General features: G+C 37.5%; 1 protein-coding gene across 4 annotated transcripts in view; it reads left to right on the top strand.

Annotated features, from left to right (window-relative positions):
* Positions 1–4,670: 4,670 nt before the first annotated feature.
* LCOR (ligand dependent nuclear receptor corepressor) overlaps positions 4,671–18,735 on the top strand; it is a 95,820-nt gene continuing 81,755 nt past the window's right edge. For 3 of the 4 annotated variants that reach the window (XR_014175462.1, XM_081953868.1, XM_081953870.1), the window contains exon 1: positions 4,671–4,783. Coding sequence is in view for 2 of the 4 variants with exons in the window: in XM_081953868.1 (XP_081809994.1) it covers positions 4,687–4,783 (97 nt within the window). In the remaining 2 variants the exon portion in view is untranslated. Of the gene's footprint in view, positions 4,784–5,209; positions 5,240–18,735 lie in introns of those variants that run through there. The other variant, XM_081953869.1, reaches the window with a different exon arrangement.

Genomic DNA, 18,735 nt, shown 5'->3' with positions numbered 1-18,735 from the left:
TGTATAGAAGGCACAGATAGGTGAGGAATAGTATTTTCTGTTTAAAAATAAAAAATAAACTCTTGTCACAGAATTCAAATTTCTTGATTACCAATTGTGGCATTTTCACAAGGGGATTTAGAATTGCTAATGAGTTCATGCCAACTTTCGTTCTCTTTTCAGGATAATAGTTGGTGTGAACTTTATCACTTCCAAAGGTCCAAGGAGTTGCTTAAAAATTCTAGTATTTATGAAGGGAGTGACAAAGAGCAGTTAATGAGTAATATAGCTGTGGCTGGAAAAGGCTCAAGTAGCCCGGTACAGAATTTGCAAGTGGAGATAGAAAACAAATAGATTGCGTTGAGGTTTACACTTCAGTTCAAAGCTACAGGATAGACATGAATAAAATTATTTCAAATATACAGTGACGCTTGGAAGTTGGAACACACTTGAATTGTCAACATTTTTGTATAAATATAACTTAAAACAATCAGTTTTCCACAGAACTCTGTAAAATTAGATATGTTGTAAAAATGTTGTGCTTTTTATATATTGAGGGAAAAGATCCAAATATTATTTCTGGTTTATGTTTCACGTGTATACAGAATTCTTAAGAGTTAAGACGTTATTTTTTTTTGGGGGGGGGGGCGGTCTTCAATGTTGAAGTAACATGAACTGCTAGGTCAGTTCTTCACTGCCAAAAAGTTATGGTTTGGATGGATTCTTTGAGTAACAAAACTTCAGTTACTTTTCTACATGTTGAGGCTTATGATAGAGGTTTTAATTTGAAATCAATAAAGATATATTGTAAGGGGTTATCTTTCACTACTAGCATGCAGATATCTAAAACATGCAAAGATGAAGAGACTTTGTTCAACCACTGTCAACTGAAATAATATGATTTGAAATTTCAGTTTTTTCATGAGATGGGAAATCATTAGATGCAAATGTTGACCAGTTTGGGTTAGTAAGTTACATTTGAGTACTACTATAAAATGGCTGGTTTGGGTGTAAGCTTTGTCACAAGATAGAAGTATTATGAAATCTACTGATATTATGTGCAGGTGACTTCATATTCTAGAAGATATTCCAGAGATTTCAAATAGATATAAGTAATGTCTAATCATCAATATAACATGGCACCCCTTCAGACCCATAGTTAATTTTACAATTATCCACATTTCTAGAAAACTAGATCCAATTTTTAAAAAGTTAACTATGTAGTGTCCTGGAGTCACATGATCATCTTTTGTGACCTTCTGACAAGCAAAGTCAATGGGGAAATCACATTCACTTAACAACCGTGTTACTAACAACACCTGCAGTAATTAACTGTGGCAAGAAAAGTTGTAAATTGGGGCAAAACTCACTTAACAAATTTCTCACTTAGAGACATAAATTTTGGGCTTAAGTCGAGGACTACCTGTAGCTTGTTCTTAGTTTTGATGCTCATTGGAATGATGTGATTCGATTGCTAATTTAACTATTTAAAAAAAAAACCCAGGAATTCCTTTGTGTATTATTCAGCAGCTCATTCATATTTCTCCTTATAATGAATTTCTCCTTCATTATATTTGTTTCTTATTACTTCAATAAAGTTCATAATGAATACCAAAGAGAAAATTAAAGGTGGCATACACCAAATGAAAGCTCTGAAAGAAAATCTCCAGTTTTTCTGCTATGTTTCTGAAGATAATACGCGAGTTCTTCATGGTCTTCGTACTTCATATGGATTATGTACCAGTCTGAGTTCTCAAAATTCAGTATTTTCAGCCAAACTCCACTAATATGCAGTGCCGTGTTTCCTACCAAATCATAAATTTCTGTAAATTCATGAGTGAAACTAATGATTTCACTCAACTTGTAATCAAGCAATTGATACATTAAAAATTCCTCGTTTTACCCTTATGGGTGATCTGTATCTTCAATCCTGGGTCCTCTATCAGAGTTTACATGTGGACAGCAATGTGTTTATTATTAGGCTGAGGAAAGGATAAATATTTCTACATTTTAGAAATACACACACACGGACACGCAAAGTACCAGTGAATGGCCTGAAAGTACAAATAAATTCTGGTCCCAATACTGATTTTAAGTTGACTACCTAGTAAACAACGGTTATCAATTTTTGGGCAATGATAAAATATAATTTTGGCAAACTAATTGACCAGCTTAGCATCCTCATTATAATTATCAAATATAATTTTCCTAGCCTTAGGTAGGATCTTAAATGGAAACAATGTTTCTTTTCAGAAATGTGTGTATTTATTAAATCTGTATACTGCCAACATCACAAGACTTGGTGGCTCATGAGACAAAGAAAGACAATAAAAAATACAAAATAGCCAATTAGAATTAGTGATTAAGGCACCAGAAACCAGGCTATGAATTCTAGTCCCATTTTAGGTATGAAAGTCAGCTGGGTGACTGGACCAGTCATTCTCCCTTAGCCCAAATCACCCCACAGGATTGTCATAGGGAAAATAGGAGGAGGAAGGAGCATTAGTATCTGTTACTTTTAGTTATTTAGACAAATACTAAAAATGGGGAAAATGTTTAAAAATAATAGGGCAAACAAAGCCCAGCACAATACAGGGTGAGCCCCGGCAATCTTCTGGAAATAGTGTATAGTCTTTTTCTGGAAAACAAACAAGTTGGGGACAAATTAACCTCCAACAGGAAGTCATTCCAGAGGCCAGGTGCTTTACCAAAAAATAGTGCCCCTCATGATCTGGAATTGGGGCACAATTCCAGCAGGATCAAAAATTGTCAGGCCAATTCTAATGGGAAGATGCAGTAAACCAGGTTCTAATCGAAACCATAAAGAGTTTTACCAGCTTTTAAAATTGCACTCAGGAGCTAATAAGCAGCTATTGCAGGACTAGATAACGAGTATGTGTGCCCAACAGTCCATAGCCAAGAATACCCTGTTCCACTGCATTGTGCACCAACTGAAGTTTCCTGGTGGTCTTTAAAGGCAGCCTCATACAGCGAGTTGCAATAATCTAACTGGTGACAATAAGGGCATGAAGCACTGTAGCCAGGTCCTCTGTCCCATAATAAATCTGTCAAGATTTATTGAAGAAGCTTATACAGAAATTGCTGCATCACACTACATGGTTTCAGAATAATGCAGTGACAGATGAGACTGGCTCTTTTCATGACACTGTGCCAAATATGACCAATATCTGTGAGATCTGTTAGGAGACAAAATATTAATTGTGCTGAAAGTCTATGGCAGAAGATGTTACTCATCACAGTTTGTTCCTTCATATTATAAGTGGGTGAAATAATACATCTGTTGTCTTTGGCCATGGTAAAGGTAGCAGTCTATAAATGTTCAATGTGACAGAGGAGTTTAGATTATCTAGAAAATAAATGATAAGAAATCAACTAAAGCAACATTCATGAAGGATTATGGTTATTCGCCAATGAAAAAGTGAATAAACCTTTGCCTAATATAACCTACAGTAAAAGGACATTGTAATTTTTTTTTACAAAAGCTGAAAGATTTTAGAATATTTCTAATATTTTCATTATAATGATATAGTTGGTGGCTCAATTTTCTTTTACAATGAATCCAGGGAGTTTCTTAATAGCTGTAAACCTTCATATTATTTTGAATGAATTATCTTTTAGTATCTGAGGCAGAGCACATTTCATGGCAGCAAAAAATGTAGCTTTGAGTTGGAATGGAGTTGCTGCCTTAGTTGCCTTCTGGCAGATTGTTCCTGTTGTGCATAATCATTTTTCTTCTTTCACCAGTTTTTTAGTATATAAATATTGTACTATTATGGAAGTAATGTACGTTCCCAATTGTTTCTCATTCAAAATGCCATGTAATATGGCAATGCAGTGAAACATCTCACTTTTCTGGATAGGGGAAGAACAGATTTTGGGATACCCTAGAAATATATAAAAGTTGTGGTGGACTATTCAAACTGTAGTTTCACACAGTTTTTCCTGAAGCAGCATTCTTCATAATATAATTGTATCAAATTTGAATACAGCACATTCAGGTCCAGGAAGTCATTCTATACATCTTTAATACTTCACATTTTTAACATTCTTGTGGAAAGAAATGGGAAGAAATGAAAGGCAATGTTGTTTAGCCTCATGAAATTGTACTATACCAACCATACCTAAAGATGATCACATGCGGTTTTAATATTTTTAATGCATGCTATTCTACTAGAAATGCGTGTTGTTATTTAAAAGATTGGAAAAGAAGGCCTCTTATTTTCACGTCAAATTTAACTCTTTTCTCTTGCAGTATAACTTTATTTGGTTTATTTGGAAGGACTTCCGCGTCCAATGGCTTGCAGCCTAGTTGGGGGCACCCCTTAGATTTAGGAAGTCACATTCCTGTAGATTTGACATCCATTTATCGCACGAGTTCGCTCCTAGTTTAAACTCTCCCACTAGCGGGCCGAGCCTGGCCGGAACGCATCACTGCCCGAATTCGGTGGATCTCCCAAACGCGAGACTCGGGGGGGGGTGGTGGTGGAAGGAGGGAAGAGATTACCCACCTGCCAACAACAGAAGCTTTTATCCCAGCTATGATTGCCATGTAAACCAAAGCCCGCCCACTTTGGTTCGGGAGGTCGCAGAGTTGCGCCCCGCCCACGCGCGGCTCGTGCGCGTTGACGCGCTCGTGACGCAGATGGCAGGCGTGCCGGCGGTGACTTGGGGCCCCTCCCCCAGAAGATGGCGAGTCCGTGCAGGCGGCAGAAGTGCTCCATCGAGAGGCGCGGCTTCCGCCACCAGCTCGACTCGTGGCGACACCGGCTGCTGCGCTGTGTGGGTGAGGGACCGAGGGGGGGAGGCGAGGAGACTCTCTGGGAGGAGGGGAGGCTGACCGCTGTTTGACCCTCCCCCTCCCCCTTTCCCTTCCCTTGCAGTGTGGGGACAGCGCGCCGCACCCTTTCCCCCCCCCGCTCCCTCCCACCTGCTCAGCCGCTCGCCGAATGGCCCTGCAGGCGCCCGTCCGCCCGCGCGGACCGGTCGCTTCTCGCGCTCTCTCTCTCCACCCCTCCCCCCATTTGCGCCTCACGGAGCAACCGCGGCCTAGGCTCCGCCCCGCCCATTCCGGCCTGGCCTCCCGCCCCTTTGGGGGAGAGGAAGAGGGCCCTTTGTTTGGGGGAAGGGGTTAGGCCGGTCTGTATCCGCCGGAACGGGTGAAGGAAGGAAGTGTTTAGCCCTCGCCGAGCGAGGCACATCCGCGATGAGAAGCTGAGCGACTTGGAGAAAGTTGCCCTTGGTGGGGGATGATCGTGGAGACGAATCGTTCCGGGTGACCACGCCCCTCTCCTATTCCCCAGATTTTAACGAGCGGATCGCCAGCCCCCCCCCCCCCCATCCCGCTTGCTCCTGGCCTTTTGACAGCCGAATTATAATCCGTTACTGAGGAGTAACCTTTTCTTAGCACTAGTTTAGACACACGCGCTAACTTATTTGGGGGGGGGGTAGGGTCGAAAGATAATGGTCCTTAACTCATATTTCGAATATCTAAATTAGATTTTGGTCAAAAAATAGATACTGCGGCTTAAGCTATTTTTAAAGGAAATACTGATTTGAAAGTTGGTACTGTACATGGCTTCCCCCCCTGAAAAGGTGGCTGTTATTGCAATCATAATTAGCTGTTAGAGATGAAACAAAGATGAAGGTGAAGGATGCACTAATTTAAGAAACAAGGCTTACTATCTGATTGAATTTCAAAATGTATCAACAGTATAGGGGCCTTTCAGTAATTAACAATGCCTCCAATCCTGTACAAGTCTGTTCAGCACTAAGCCAGGCTGAGTTCAGTGAGTCTTTTTCCAAGGTAAATTAGTACAGGATTATATCCTAAACATCTTTTTTTAATTCATGCTGCATATATTCTCTTCATTTTCTTGAAGAGTAATGTGTTTTTCTTCACGTTAAGACAATGCAGTACTGTTATTTACTCAGTACTTAACTTCAGAATTCTAAGTTTACAATGTAATCTTTTGCATGCTTATTGGAAGTACATTCACTGTTTTAGAGACATTATTGCCAAGTAAGTGTATCTTAGAATTCAAGCATACTGGTATATTGTTTAATGAGCAGGAGTAGTAAAACTAAGATCTTGTTTCTTAAATAGCAAAGGAAACATGCTGGAATATGTTTACTGTGATTGTAAAAATATTTACTGCTGTTTTACTTTGAAACCCCCAAATTTTAGCACAAGCACAATTCAGTTTAATAATCATGATCTTTTTCAGTTGCGATATATTTATTAATCCTTAACCATGTACTTACTTTTTAAAAAACAAAATATTGATTATTTGAATTCAAAACATGAAATAATTGCTTTTTGTTCCACTAGCATATTGCTCAGTAAACTATTTTGGTTAATTGTACCAAAAATAGCCCATGGTTTGTAAGAATATATTGTCAGCTGTGAGCATATCTGACTAAGGTTATGTCATAAAGTAATTTAGAGTTATTTAATGTAAAAATATTTTACATTAAATGTAATGTATTTAGCACATTTCTTTTAAGGAGACTCAGAGTTTATACAGATTAGTCTCTGATTACTAGGATCTTACTAGGAGATATTACCTATATCACTTGATTTAACACTCATATATTCTCTTATTTCATCTATTTTCACAAATTCTTTGGTGTTCCTCATTGTGATTTTCTCCAGATGTACTGAATATAGATTTTATCTTCAGCCTGTATTGCCCTTGTTTTGTAATCCAGCAAGTTTGTCGGGCAAATAGTTGAAAGGTTTAAACTGACTTTCTGGATGTATTGATAATAGTCTCTTATTCAAATAGAACTATTAAAGTCAGTTGTAGGATCAAAGGAAGGACAGCTATAAAGCAGTTTGGGTAATTTTACCAGTCAATTTCTGAGCAGATGGTAACATCTAGCTGACCTTATTTAGGCTCAGAAGCTGACCACCAGGGATTTCCAGACTGTAGGCTAGACTTGGACATCAAAACAATACCCCAGATTGGCAGCTCCATATTGCTGCCACGAAAATTACATGGATGGTATCCATGAAGTCTCCAAAAGCTGAACTTGACTTGGAGATTATTATTATTATTTTTTAGCAACCTAATGTACTCTGGGGAAAAATATTATCTATGCTAAATGCTTCACTCCTTTTCCTCTTGCCTTCTTTGCAGCCCCAGTTTCCATTTGGGTGTACTTTCCCCCTCTTGTGTAAACAAAAGATATGAAGGAAATGACTAAACTGTGAAGGTTAATCACCTAGTCATCCAGATTATTTTTGGAGGTAAAGTACAAAAACATTTTAGACAGTCCAAAGTATAATTATGTTAGTGATATTTTATCTTGATAGTATTGTACCTAATAGTTTGAACTTCACATTGATCCATTTTATGAGGTGGTGTTTACTTCATGTACCAACTCTCATAAAATTACTTGAATATATTAAGGTATTTTCTGATCCTCATTTCATAGAAGTGAAACAATAGTGTATATCATTTCATTTTCATTTCTGAGAAAGGAAAGCTTGATAGTATAGAATACTATCTGTTCTGTTTGCATAGTTGATCTTAGGTAGCAGAACTGAAAAAGAAATCTTGTTACTTCAGAGGCTAGGTTCCACACAATTAGTTTACATATTGTACAAGGCAGGTAATCTAGCCTTTTTAAGGTAACAAGTAGGAGAAATAGAAGGAAGATGGCATGTTTAAATTGAAGTGATATAAAATCATTAAAATAAGATGATGAATCTTGTGTTTTTAAGTATTCTGAAATATATAAAGGCATACCTACATATTTTAAACATTACTTATATGCTTTGATTTGAGATACAGAAATAGCTCTTAAATAAGATAATACTTGTTTAGAAATGAGTTATTCTACTTTTATCAAGATACATTTGTAGTAAAAACTGTTTGCTGTTTAGAAACTAGAAATAAGTATAATTTCCTTAATATTTGTCTGTATGTCAGGACTACAAATAGAAATGATGATTTGCAAATAAAAAAACAAGTTATCAAAATCTATCTTTTATAATATCATAAAAGGAATATGATTGGTACCAATAAGATTGTATGTTATTGATTTTGATTTGCATGTTGCATACTAACTGACTTCACCTGATCAGGTGAAATAAGAACTATTGCAATGGAATAACTCAGATTTTTGTTCTTAATTTTAAAATGTTGGCATGAATATTATAGCAAATGAGAAAATAATTATTTAGTTTCAGATAAAATATGCCATTTATACACACTGGAATGCAGGGAATAAATTTATATAAACTTTTTCATGAACTTTCATAAGTTCTTTTTCATGGAAAAAAATCCCATTATAGTTAGTATGCTAACTTATAAATAGCTATTCTATCAGGATAATTTTAGAATTTATTTGAGATAATTTTCTAGGGTAAATATATTTAGAAATATTTTCTAAATATTTCTAATGAATATTTTCATTCAGTCATTTGGCACTTAGTGGCCATCTCTTTCTGAATCCTTAATAAATACCCATTATTGTACATTTAATACTTAATTTTTCTGATTATCCTGTTTGCAGATATTGGAGCTCATCTCTTGCAGCTCTACTGTTCAAACATGTAGCTATTTTTGTCAAGTGAAGAAAAAATGCCTGATATTGTGTATATGTTTTTTAATGTACATATAGCAGCTTACCAGATTTGAGTTTCAGACTTTGAAACCACAAGTTGAAAATCCATAATTGTGCTAATGTATCTTGTTATATAGATTAAATTTATAATCTCAGAAACATAATTGAATTTGTAACTGAATATTTTAGTCTTTTGCTTATAAGTATAATTTTATCATATTTATAGGTAATGTAGCAGAAGTTGAAAAGCTGGCACTTTCTGGTTTGGAAAAGAATACTGATGAAACAAATCCTGTCTTCAGAGAAAAGTATTCAGTTATACAGGACAGATGAAGTTCAGGAAAGGCCTCTGGCAAAAGAGTGACAATGAGGTTAATGTTAAGCGCCCCTATGTTCCTTTGCCAGGCATCTGGTAGTACTGTGTTGGTGAACACACAACTAGGAAGGTACATAAAAATGTCAAAGTTATTAATTTGTTGTGCATTGTTTAGCTAGCAAATCTCTGAAAGTCGTAAAAATAGAATAAAGGAAATAGTGCAGCAAAATCTCAGAAATTGAGCATAAATTTATGTTTACATTAGACTCCCTCAAGATTGCATACACTGATAAAAGTATTTGACAAAAGAGTATTTTATTGCAATTATCCAAGGTTGTATCTCCCTGATTATTTATTAAAAATGAGACATTAGGCAAATAATTAGATTAGGAATAAATGTAATTTTTGCAGAAATTGTTGCAGCTATTTAAGAATGAAAGTCATTTCCTCTTTTACATCTGGTAAGCAATTTTATAAACCTTGTGGTAGAACTGTATTAAGATTTGATTATAAAAGACTGTTGTGCTGATCTACTTTGTAATTTTTAAATTTTTATTGTAGCCTGTTCTAATGGGAGGCATGTCTTAATAAAAAAAAAAGTCTTTTTCACCTGGAATAATTTACAGAAAAACATTATATGGTGACTCTAAGACCTCAAGAGAGATATTTCAGAGAGTTGACTGTTGTCTTTAGAAACATTAAATATGTCTTATAACTGAGAAATGGGGAATGACTTAACTAAAAAAACCTATATTAGATTTTTTAAATAATAAAGAAATAGTTTAGAGCAGTGGTTCTCAACCTTCCCAATGCCGCGACCCTTTAATACAGTTCCTCATGTTGTGGTGACCATAAAATTATTTTCGTTGCTACTATGTAACTGTAATTTTGCTACTGTTATGAATCGTAATGTAAATATTTGATATGCAGGATGTATTTTTATTGTTATAAATTGAACATAATTAAAGCATAGTGATTAATCACAAAAGCAATATGTAATTATATATTGTGAAATATTTATTTCTAATTACCAATACATGAAATTTTGTCTTGAAGCATGGTGTAGCACAGGGGTCGGCAATCTTAAACACTCAAAGAGCCATTTGGATCCGTTTCCCACAGAAAAGAAAATACTGGGAGGCACAAAACCTGGATGGGTGTGGCCAACTCAACATTACTCCCGCCAAGTCACATGACATCCCCCCGCCCCCCAGACATGCCTACCCAGGTTTCATGGCTCAGTGTTTTCTGTGGGAATAGGGTCTCTCTCTCTTCTTTGTCACTCACTCTCATTTCTGTTTTTCTCTATTTTTCCTCTGTCTTTCTTCTTTCTTTCTTTCTTTCTTTCTTTCTTTCTTTCTTTCTTTTTCTTTCTCATTGAATACGATAGCAGATCCAAAATAAAGTTATTAATTCTAGGAAATTGCTTCTCTGTAATCTTTTCATAGTGAAATCTATAAGTTGATAGAAGCTGGCAAGATTGTACTAACAGCAATAGGATATATATTTTAATTTCTTTTGAGTTTGACAATATAATACGTTATCCAAAATTAGAAATAATCTTATTTTCAGATGCATTTTTTGGGCCATCTCTGTTATTTTCTTTTTAAAAAATCAGACTTGCTTCCAATTTGTGCCTTCTGGCAAACTGCAGTTTTCTTGGCAAGAGATCTAGCTTAATACAATACAATACAATAGCAGAGTTGGAAGGGACCTTGGAGGTCTTCTAGTCCAACCCCCTGCCCAGGCAGGAAACCCTATATCATTCCAGACAAATGGCTATCCAACATCTTCTTAAAGACTTCCAGTGTTGGGGCATTCACAACTTCTGGAGGCAAGCTGTTCCACTGATTAATTGTTCTAACTGTCAGGAAATTTCTCCTCAGTTCTAAGTTGCTACTCTCCTTGATTAGTTTCCACTCATTGCTTCTTGTTCTACCCTCAGGTGCCTTGGAGAATAGTTTGACTCCCTCTTCTTTGTGGCAGCCCCTGAGATATGGAACACTTATCATGTCTCCCTAGTCCTTCTTTTTATTAAACTAGACACACCCAGTTCCTGCAACCGTTCTTCATATGTTTTAGTCTCCAGTCCCCTAATCATCTTTGTTGCTCTTCTCTGCACTCTTTCTAGAGTCTCCACATCTTTTTTACATCGTGGCGACCAAAACTGAATGCAGTATTCCAAGTGTGGCCTTACCGAGGCATTAAAAAGTGTTATTAACACTTCACGTGATCTTGATTCTATCCCTCTGTTTATGTAGCCTAGAACTGTGTTGGCTTTTTTGGCAGCTGCTGCACACTGCTGGCTCATATTTAAATGGTTGTCCACTAGAACTCCAAGATCCCTCTCACAGTTACTACTATTGAGGAAGGTACCACCTATACTGTACCTGTGCATTTCGTTTTTCTTGCCTAAATGTCGAACCTTACTCTTTTCACCATTGCTTTCGTCATAGGTCTGAGAAAGTTAGTTTCTTTCTTTTCTCTTCCTTTCTTTCCCCCTGATTTGTTTCCCGCTCTTTTCCCTCTCTCATTCTCTCCCTTCAGCTCTCTTTCATTTGTTTCTCCCTCTCCCCCTTCTCCCTCTAATTTGTTTCCCTCTATTTTCTCTCTCTCCCATTCTCTCCTTCCAGCTCTCTTTCATTTCTCTCTCTCTTTCTTTCTCCCCTTTTCTCTTTCATCTCTTTCTTGCGCGTGCAAACAAAATACCCTCCTGGGCTGGGATCACGGCGGCGGGGACAGCGACTCCTTCTGCTGCTGCCACTGAGAAGTGAGTAGCTGGCTGCGCAGGAGACTCTTCAGCGCCAGACTCAGGTTAGCACCAGCCGCAATCCCTTTTCTGTTGGGTCAGGAAGGAGCCGCAGCAGCCATCTCTGAATGCAGAGAGGGAAGAGTTCCAGAGCCCTGTGCAAGGAGAGCCCTGTGCAGTGCAGGAGAACTGGAGCTCTTCCCTCCTTGCACACAATCAGCTGCTGCTGCTGCTCCCCATTCCCCTCCTTCCTGAGCCAACATGAAGGGGACTGTGGCTTGCGCTCACATGAGACTGGCGCTGAGGAGTCTCCTGCGCAGCGTGGCTCCCCTGCGCTGCGTACCCAGTTACTGACCTCATTGCGCAGTGGTGACAGTGGGAGGAGAGTCGTTGTCCCCTCCGCCTTGATCCTGGCCCAGGATGGTATATTGCTTGCGCACCCGTGTGCAAGAGATTAGCATAAAAAAGGGCTAGAGCTCTTCCCAACACTGAGTTGCCTGCGAAGGACCTGGAATCACAAAAGCAGGCGAAAGGCTTGTGCCTTCTTGGGGTGGAGAGCAGATTGCGCAATTGGGTCAGCAGGGAGCCACAGGAGAGGGGCCAAAGAGGTGCATGTGTACACTGTAGCATGGGTAACAGTCTTAATAGGGAATCTCAGCGGACGCGCATCCCACATTCCTTTATTTTAGTTTATTTTCCCCACCTTGTTTTACGCCTCAGAAATAGTACCTCTTGTCTTCCGTAGCTCTGCCCATCAACCTCCATCACTCGGAGCGAGCTGCTTTCCCAGTGTTCTGTGTTCACCAGTAACCCCCTCTTCCCCCTCCCGTGTCCCCAGTCTGATCTCCTTTCCTTTCTTCTCCGTTCGGTTTCCAGCTAACAAGTCTCCCCCTCGGATCCCGGCGGAACTAAGCAGAGCCGGCTCAGCAGAGCCAGGCCTGTGCTGGGGGGAGGGGGGAAAGCAATGTCTGGTGGAGACTCAGCGGCCGCCACAGCCTCTCCTCAGCCATTGCCCTTCTCGCTGCCCAAGCCTCCCCCTTTGATGTAGGTGAACCCCGGCGAAGGCATGCATCCTGTAGGAGCTCCCGGGCAGGAACAGTCACTGAAAAACACCCGCGTGGGAAGCCAGCTGGCCTGGCCTGCTGGGAAGCCCGTCAATCTTCTGGCACCTCCCCTTCCGCCGTGCGGGGAACCTTAGCTGCTCCTTCTCTTTGGGCCGGCTTCTCCCAGCCTCTCTGTGGGAGGCTCCTCGGCGACCCCTGTGAAAAGGTCGTTCGACCCCCAAAAGGGTCGCGACCCACAGGTTGAGAACCGCTGGCTTAGACGAAGCTAAAAAGTGAAATTGGTATTGCTATTGATGCATATTTATTAACCAAGAACTCCTCAGTAAGTAAAACATGTGACAGCTGATAACCTATTCTTTCTCAAATGTAAAACAATTGTGTTTACTTAATTGTTATCTTCAGTAACAGTTATTTTCATGAACTCCTATTTGCAGAGTTCCTTTATTTTCTTAACATCAAACTTGCAAGTATATTCCTGGTTTTGTAAAGCAATGAATAATGTTAAAGCAATTTAAATTTTACAAAATATGCAGTTTTGGGACATATACTGTAGTTAAGGAAACAACATATATGTAAAAATACACTGTCATTTCATCAAATGTGAAGTGGCCAATGTATTTAAAAGCGTCTTTGTCTTTAGCAGACACAAAGATGGTAATTGGAAAAAGGGTTGGGTTCCATCATGCATGAATTTCAAAGGGAAAAGCTATAGTGTGTACATGAATGTGCCTTTTTATAAGTGACACGCGCACATTCTGCTAAACATAATAAAGTGTCTCATAAAGTTACCCTTAGATTAAAGATGGTTTTGAATAAATAGCTTGCTTGAATATTTTAATGTTGTGCAGGATTTTCTATACATAATGAAAGAAAATCCTGTCTTACAAATCCCTCTACTAAAAATAGACAATATTGCCTTTCTCTTTTTCCCCTTTGTATGGTTAGATGTTTCTTTGTTTAAGCAAATATTCTGTCAGATGATATGCAGTAATACAATATCTTTTAAGCCTTGAAGTTGGCTCATGTTATATCAAGTAGTTTCAGCATTTCTATGTATGTGGTCAGTATGAATCAATTCCTTGATGGCATATAATCAATATGTTGTCAGATCTCAGTATTTATATTATAAAATTTTACTTTGCAGTATATTGTTACCTTACATAGATTTTACCATTTTTTTCTAAGTAATTGTGTGTATGTGTGTGTGTGTGTGTGTGTGTATTTGATCATAACGTTCTTAACATATCATTAAGATAAATCAGAAAAGTCCCGAACACAGATAAGAAATTTTAGTGCTGAAGGTTTGAATTCTAGTCTTTCTGAATTGTATGATATAAGGTTATTTGTGAGGGGGAGGGGTCATGTGGTATAAGCAAACTGTAAAAATCTCAGACAAAATTCCAAACTAATAATTCTCAATAAATTCTGAATAAAAATGGATTTACAAAGTAAGAGAATAAATCTATCAGACGTAATTGGTCTGTTGATCAAGAAACATTTATTTTTGAGACTGATTACAGTTGTTGAAGCTTGCTATCTGTTGCACATTATTTTCCCAGGTTGTTTTTAATAGTGTGCTGAAAACAGTAAGAAGATAAATAAATAAAGCCATTTATGCTAAAGTGCTGTATTGTCTTTTGTGATGAAATGAACCATATGTGTTAAACACAATAATATGTAAACCCCTGCCATTGATTCAAATCCATATAATTGCATTGTACTATTTGTTTGAAACCAAGGTAGCCAGAGGGTATTTTCTGCCAAAACAGGCAAAGTGGAATTGCGAGAGTATTTTTCATGATTTTTCAGTTAGGTTTTTGTTGAAAAGTCAAGTGACCCTCCAGTCTTATTTCGGAAGTATTTATTGTTGAACTGTTCCCATTCAAACAATAGTTTATTTTGACAAAAAAGGCTAAAATGTGTTTTCTTTTGTAAACTCTGAGCCTAATTTTTTACACTTGATGGAAATAAAAACAGTGTAGAAAAAAATTGTCTTTACTATATAGCTGGAAATAGCTATAGCTAGGTAGAAAACTAAATACCGTATTTTTCGGAGTATAAGTAGCACCGGAGTATAAGACACACCAAGGTTTTGAAGAGGCAAATTTAAAAATAAGGTAGGTAGAGGGATAGAGAGGGAGAGAAAGAGAGAGAAATACAGTAGGTAGGTAGGGGGAGAGAGAGAAAAAGAGAGATAGAGAGATAGAGAAATACAGTTGGTAGTGGGGAGAGAGTATAGGTAGGTAGGTAGAGGGATAGAGAGAGAGAAATAGAGAGGGAAATACAGTAGATAGGGAGAGAGAGAGAGAGAGTAGGTAGTTGGTAGGTAGAGGGATAGAGAGAAATAGAGAGAATACAGTAGATAGGTAGGGAGAGAGAGAGTAGGTAGCTAGGTAGATGTTTCCAGGTGTATTTATCCATGTGCTGGAGAAGGAAATCGCTGACACCTAAGACTTTGTTTCTGCTGGCACAGCACTTGATCAGTGTAATTCTCATCGATGTTAAAGAGCTTTCCAAAAGGAAAACCAAACGTTTTTGCACTCTGCAAACCTCCCAAAAATGGCCCGTTGTTTTAAAAAAAAGAATAAATAGCCTTGGGGGGGCTTGCAGAGTGCTCCTGGGAGGTGCCCTCCCAAAACAAGCAAAAATGGCCTGTTTTTCGTGAAAATGGACCCATTTTTTGTCAAAAAAATTGCATGCATAGCCTTAGGGAGGCTTATAGAGTGCTGCTGGGGGCTGGGAGGGGGGGCAAAAAAAGGCCTGTTTTTTGCTCATTTCTGCCTTCCCCAGCCCCCAGGAGCTCTCTGGAAGCCTCCATAAGGGTATGCACGGCCATTTTGGTGAAGGGAGCGGGGCTTCGGGAGGCAAAAAATGCTGTATTCAGTATATAAGACGTACCCACATTTTCAGCCTCTTTTTTGAGGAAAAAAGGTGCGTCTTATACTATGAAAAATACGGTACCTTAATAGGAATGTGCACCTTTTGCTTCCTAAGCATGCTTACTGCATCTTTCTGAGAGGAAATATAGTTTCCCCCTTCTAAAGATTCTGTAACTATAGTACAAGGACCATGTGTATGAAAGTGAATGAAGGTTTCTATAGAAAGTGTCCATAGTTAATTTTACTCAGTGTAGTGAGGCGAGAGTGATTTTATTGTGGCTCAGAAATAAAACATTTCTACTCCTGCAGTTTTCTTATCTCTCACTGCTCTTCGTGTATTGGGATTTTTTGGTAGTATTTTCACTGTCTGTTGAACTCTTAATTGCATATCATTGTCATGTTTGTGAAATATGCATTTTCTTCATGTCTTCCAAAATCCATTTGTATTTTTGTTCTTGCTAATGTTTGTAGCCGTACCCAAGAAGTACCATCTGTGAATTTAACTAACATGCTGTTTACCCTTTTTTCCAGATCCAGTTTCTGATCCTACTTCCACATTTGGGAGTATGCAAGGGACAAAAACACCTCTTTGCGTAGCTTGACTGGATGCCCCAAGACTAGGATGTTAGTATGTTTAAACTATTTTCGTTTCTATATTGTCTTGCCAATGTATGCACATTGGTTGTTTGGCTAGAATAGTGTTGTGAATGCAAAAGAAAGTTAGCCTCTGTAAACTTGGCCAACATGTCCAAATTGTCTGGCAAAAGCTGGGCTCCTAATTAATCTATATATGATAGTTTTTTGGAAGCATAAATTAAAGTCTGTTCTCTTTGTCAGGAAAGCTAAGAAAATTGTTTTAAATAATTTAAAATGGACCTGGAAATCTCATTTTAAACAGATTTAAAAATGGTTACTAATAATATATAATGTGGCTTGCATTATATTATCTTTAACTAGTTTTAGATAAGTTGGTAAATTGCACTAGTACTGTCGTTTAGATATTGATCAAATAGTTATCAAAATAATGAGATTGTTTTTTCCAGTTTGATTTTATTTTTAAATCTGCAACTATGTCCCATAGTTGAATATTCATAATTTTAATTGAGATTCCATGTTGAGTAGGTAGATTGCTTGAAAAATATGATTTCTTAGCTGGTTTATATTGTTATATATCCATATACAGATAGTCCTCCACTTACAACTACAATTGAGCCCAAACTTTATCTTGCTAAGTGAGACATTTGTTAAGTGAGTTTTGCCTCATTTAATGACTTTTCTTGCCATAGTTGTTAAGAGAATCATTGTAGCTATTAACTTAGTAACCAGGTTGTTAAGTGAATCTGGCTTCCTATTGAATTTGCTTGTTAGAAGGTTGCAAAGGGGGATCACATGACCCGAAAACACTGCAACTGTCATAAATACGAACCGGTTACCAAGCATCAGAATTTTGATCATGTGACCACAGGGATGCTGCAATGGTCATATGTGTGAAAAACAGTCATAAGTCCAATTTTTACTAGTTGATAATACTAAATACAAAAGAAAATAGTGGGAAAGTAAGGGAGGAAGAAGGGAAAGGAAAAGTGTAGGGCAGAAGGAAAAAAAAAAGAAAAGCTGTTTGGCTCCCTTTGGTGCAATAGAATAAGATAATAGTATTAAGCCTCAGCTTTTTATTTTTACATAGTAATATATATTGCTCATTTTTATAATAACAAACCTATTTAATCAAAACCAAAATCAAAGTTTCTTTTATTTTTTTGCACCTCAAGCAAAAAGTCCAGAAGCGGCAGTCCAAGTAGAAACAAAAGTAATGGTGTTTTTTTCTTTAATCAAAGCAGTCAATTTAGCCATCTCTGCTACCTCCATCAACTTTTGGTCATAAGTCACTTTTTTCAGCGTGGTTATTACTTTGAATGGTCACTAAACAAACTGTTGGATGTAGACAATTATCTGTATATTCTGTAATAAGGATTGATTGAGAAACCTAACAATTGGATAGGCATTTTAAATCAGTCCAATGTTTGGCAGTGTATCTTTCCCCATATTTTAAATATTTGGCATCTACTTAATTGCTAATCAATTTGGGGGAAAAATTAGGTTCTTTAATGCTTTCATAGAGAATTTCATCTTAACTACAGATAATCCTTGACGTAGTTTGACAGTTGACAGTTCATTTCAGGTGACTATTCAAAGTTACAGCAGCACTGAAAATGTGACTTATGCCCATTGCAAAATCCGCATGGTCACATGATCAAAATATGGATGCTTGGCAACTGATTCACATTTATGACAGTTGTAGTGTCCTAGGTTCATGTGATCACCTTTTGCAACCTTCTGACAAGCAAAGTCAATAGGGAAGCCAGATTCATTTAACAAATGTAGCAAGGAAAGCTGTAAAATGGGGCAAAACACATTTAACAAAATGATCACTTAGCAACATACATTTTGGGCTCAATGGTAGTTGAAAGTCGAAGAAGGTGTAAAGTGAAAATTACTATATAGAAAAGCTGTGGTAATTTGTATGACACTAAATAGAAACAGAAGAAGGCAGGAATTACAGTGAGGGCAAAAATATTCTCTATTCCCTTTTGTCCCTTATGAACTGGCTTAAACTTTGAAAGGCGACTGATGCAGTTTTCACAACTTTGACAGATATATCTGTCTTAGCCAGCATTGGTACCTTTTTTTTTTTGAAGATGTCACAGATTACTATGGGACTTTGTTGAATTTGTTTTTGATGGCAGGTGGGGACTACTTTTTGTTTCTGTTCCTTGATGTCGTTATTCAAATATACAGGCTGAAGCTTTTTAAAAGTGTTTTCAAATATTCAGCATTAAAGATCTTGTGTATTTTGCAAGTGTCCTGCAGATTAGAGCAAGTATATAATTATACTGTAAAAATGGCAAATGAATAAAGAGATAAGTTCAAGATAAAAATGAAAATATGATGGGGAAAAATAGAAAGCAAAACACATTTGTACAGTAGTTGAAAGAAACAAAATGAATGAGTGAAGGAAAAAGTGGTACCTAAAGTATGACTGATGCATAATATTGAAGCAGTAGATGACAATAAAAGGAAGAGGTAGAAATAAGGGATATTTAAACAAAAGAGAGAAATATTTAGAATGAGATTTCTGTTATAGAATATTATATACAG

The sequence above is a fragment of the Natrix helvetica genome, assembly GCF_964273705.1.
Source record: "Natrix helvetica genome assembly, chromosome: 5".
In the NCBI taxonomy this organism is placed as follows: domain Eukaryota; kingdom Metazoa; phylum Chordata; class Lepidosauria; order Squamata; family Natricidae; genus Natrix; species Natrix helvetica.
The sequence above is the reverse complement of the archived record's forward strand: the minus strand, read 5'-3'. Positions and strand labels throughout refer to the sequence as shown.